The following is a 2515-nucleotide window of genomic DNA, read 5'->3' on the forward strand; positions in this document are numbered from 1 at the left end:
TCACCGCTACTGATCAACCGTATTCAGCTCGCCGAGGATCTCTTAGTGGGGGCAGTAGATCTGAGATGTTCAGCTCGGTGGGGCTGTATCTCCCAGCCGCTTGGTTGTGGTCAGCTTCTGCAGATCTTTCTTCGCTACCAAGTCCAGTACTTATAGTAAACCAGTATATACGACCATAGGGGTGTGGAGAACAGGGCTTCCCATCTGCCCAGCCGTACTTGAGCCACCTGTTGAATGCGGCCGACTGGAAAATGAGCCATTTGGAAGTTGCTGCTTTTATAGGTGAGCGTGGCCGAGTCGTAGGGTGAGTGCGGGGAAATACTGGGAAACTCATTACTGTTGCTTCTCTTATGATCTAGTTTCCATAGCCTTCGTAGGTGTTACCTATACCTATGTGTAGATATAATCCTGTCGTTGTCCATATCCATGTCATTTTCTCTTATATACGTGAGCATCGAGCCACTCCTCAATATCTTCCTTTTCGGCCTCCTCGAGCAGTCTCCAGATCCGCCGGCGATTCCGCAGGCGGAGGGGAGCATGCTCTAACGGGTGCCCCGGTTCAAATATCTCCACTTGTGCAAGGGTGCGAACAAGGCGCTCCCAATCCCAACTGTCTGCTGCACATGTCACAGGCCAGCTCTGTAGGGCGGAGATATCCAAATCCCACAGCCAGGGCAAGATCTGCCGATTGAAAAGTAAGTCACGCCACAGTCTTGGTGGTAAACGGCGGGTGCATGTCTGCTCGGGATTGATGAAAGGATGTAAATTTGTATAAACTATATCTTGGAGCTCGATAGGCAGTGTCTCTAGTTCAAGAGAGCATCCAGATTGTGATTGTTCTTGGAGGGACAGTGGCAGAGGTTGCAGATATGAAAGAATCTCTTGAGTAAGTCCTGGTATAGGCAATGGTGCCATTTCGTATTCCTAATAGCAGATTGTTAGTGATAGGATGGAAGTACTATAGATTATACAGAACTTACGTAGGCCTTTTGCTCCCCAAAAGCCCACGCGACATTATCAAAGAGCTCAGTATCCCGGAAGTAATAGCAATGTGGCTGAACTATGCGACGGGGGTTAAACGAGCCGTTACGTCCGAGAGGATGATCGGAATGTACCCTAGTTAACCGCTGTTCAAATACTTCATAGAACTGGCTGAGGGTTGTGGGACACATTGGGTGAACTGATACTTCGGCTTTTAGAAGAGCCTGGCGATAGTCTACCAGATATCGCATCATATCAAGACATTCCGCATGTACTGTTATATAGGGGTACTCTGCATATAGATGGTGGACTAATTTCGACGAGTGTTCCCCATAACGGACGGGTTCTAGTCTCAATAGCTGCTCCCCATAGTGCACACCGTCGGTCTCGGTCTCTAGGAAATCAGAAATCTCTTCGGTAGATAGAGCTGAAAGAATAGCCTACCATCTATGCCGAGTACTTCTAGCAGTAGATCATGATTTGGCAGGCTGGCAATATCCCAATCTTTCTCATAGTGATAATTCTCAGCTCGGATAGCCTGCGGTACAAACCACTTATATCGTTCAAGATTTCTGTCTCGCACTTCTGCTTCTACCACCTTGATCTTTATAAGTAGGCTATTACTTTTCAGGGGGACGGAACTCACAAAGCCGGGAGCACCGCAGATAGCACAGCATATATCTTCCGCGTCATAGCCCTTATCGAATCGCTCGAATGTGAAGAGATCGCCCTCGGATGGACGCTCGCTGGGGTGAAAATCCATGGCTGGTGAGATGGAACTTTTGCTCGGATTTTGATGCAGGAACATGGACTCAAACAGCAGGAAACGGATACGATTAAAATGAGTCAGACAAGGTTACATCGTTTAGCGCCTTTGAGTATAGGAAACCAAATCCCTAGCATGGGAGCCCATCAATATATTTTTGTTTCTTGGTTAGTTCTACCGGGTTTTGTTAAATCATCGGGTTAGGCTTTTGAGAGGTAGTCAGGGCTGGTATTAGGTGACCCTGGAAACCAAAGCTCCGAAGAACTCTGACTGAATCAGGGGTTTAAAGATTTATGTGAATAGCCCTGAGGTAGCCCGAGCTGCCTTTTCTCACGCCTTTGGAACTGAGACCCCTCAGTATTTCCCTCTTTTATATCAACCACTACTTAGAGTAAGCTAGTACATACGGCCATAGGGTGTGGAGAACAGGGCTTCCCGTCCGCTCAGCCGTACTTAAGCTATATATTACACGTGGTCAGTAAGTATAATAGTCTTTAGTCCTTTAAAAGTCTGAAATAATAGTGGCTATCGACTTAGAATAAGTGCTGATAATTGAGGTGAGTACTCTATATCCGGCTATTATCAGCAGTGATTTCTATTTATTAGAGATAATATAGTTAATCATAGAAATATACGCGGTCTGTATCCGACGAGCTCTCGACTGTGATATAAGCGATAATAATCTCTACTTCTATAATCCCTTTTAATTTTATTTACTTACTCTATTATATAATTGTAAATCTGAGATTTATATATAAAACTCAGAAG

The 2515-nt window shown here is 45.6% G+C and overlaps 1 protein-coding gene across 1 annotated transcript; it reads right to left on the reverse strand.

Moving 5' to 3' along the window:
- Positions 1-429: 429 nt before the first annotated feature.
- On the reverse strand, positions 430-1789 carry ABOM_003215 (uncharacterized protein; the record flags this gene model as incomplete). Its single annotated transcript, XM_022530345.1, has 3 exons — positions 430-924; positions 981-1375; positions 1426-1789. The coding sequence occupies 3 exons, from the start codon at positions 1787-1789 to the stop codon at positions 430-432; spliced, it is 1254 nt and encodes a 417-aa protein (XP_022391488.1).
- Positions 1790-2515: the final 726 nt, after the last annotated feature.

The sequence above is a fragment of the Aspergillus bombycis genome (genome assembly GCF_001792695.1).
Source record: "Aspergillus bombycis strain NRRL26010 chromosome Unknown contig00020, whole genome shotgun sequence".
In the NCBI taxonomy this organism is placed as follows: domain Eukaryota; kingdom Fungi; phylum Ascomycota; class Eurotiomycetes; order Eurotiales; family Aspergillaceae; genus Aspergillus; species Aspergillus bombycis.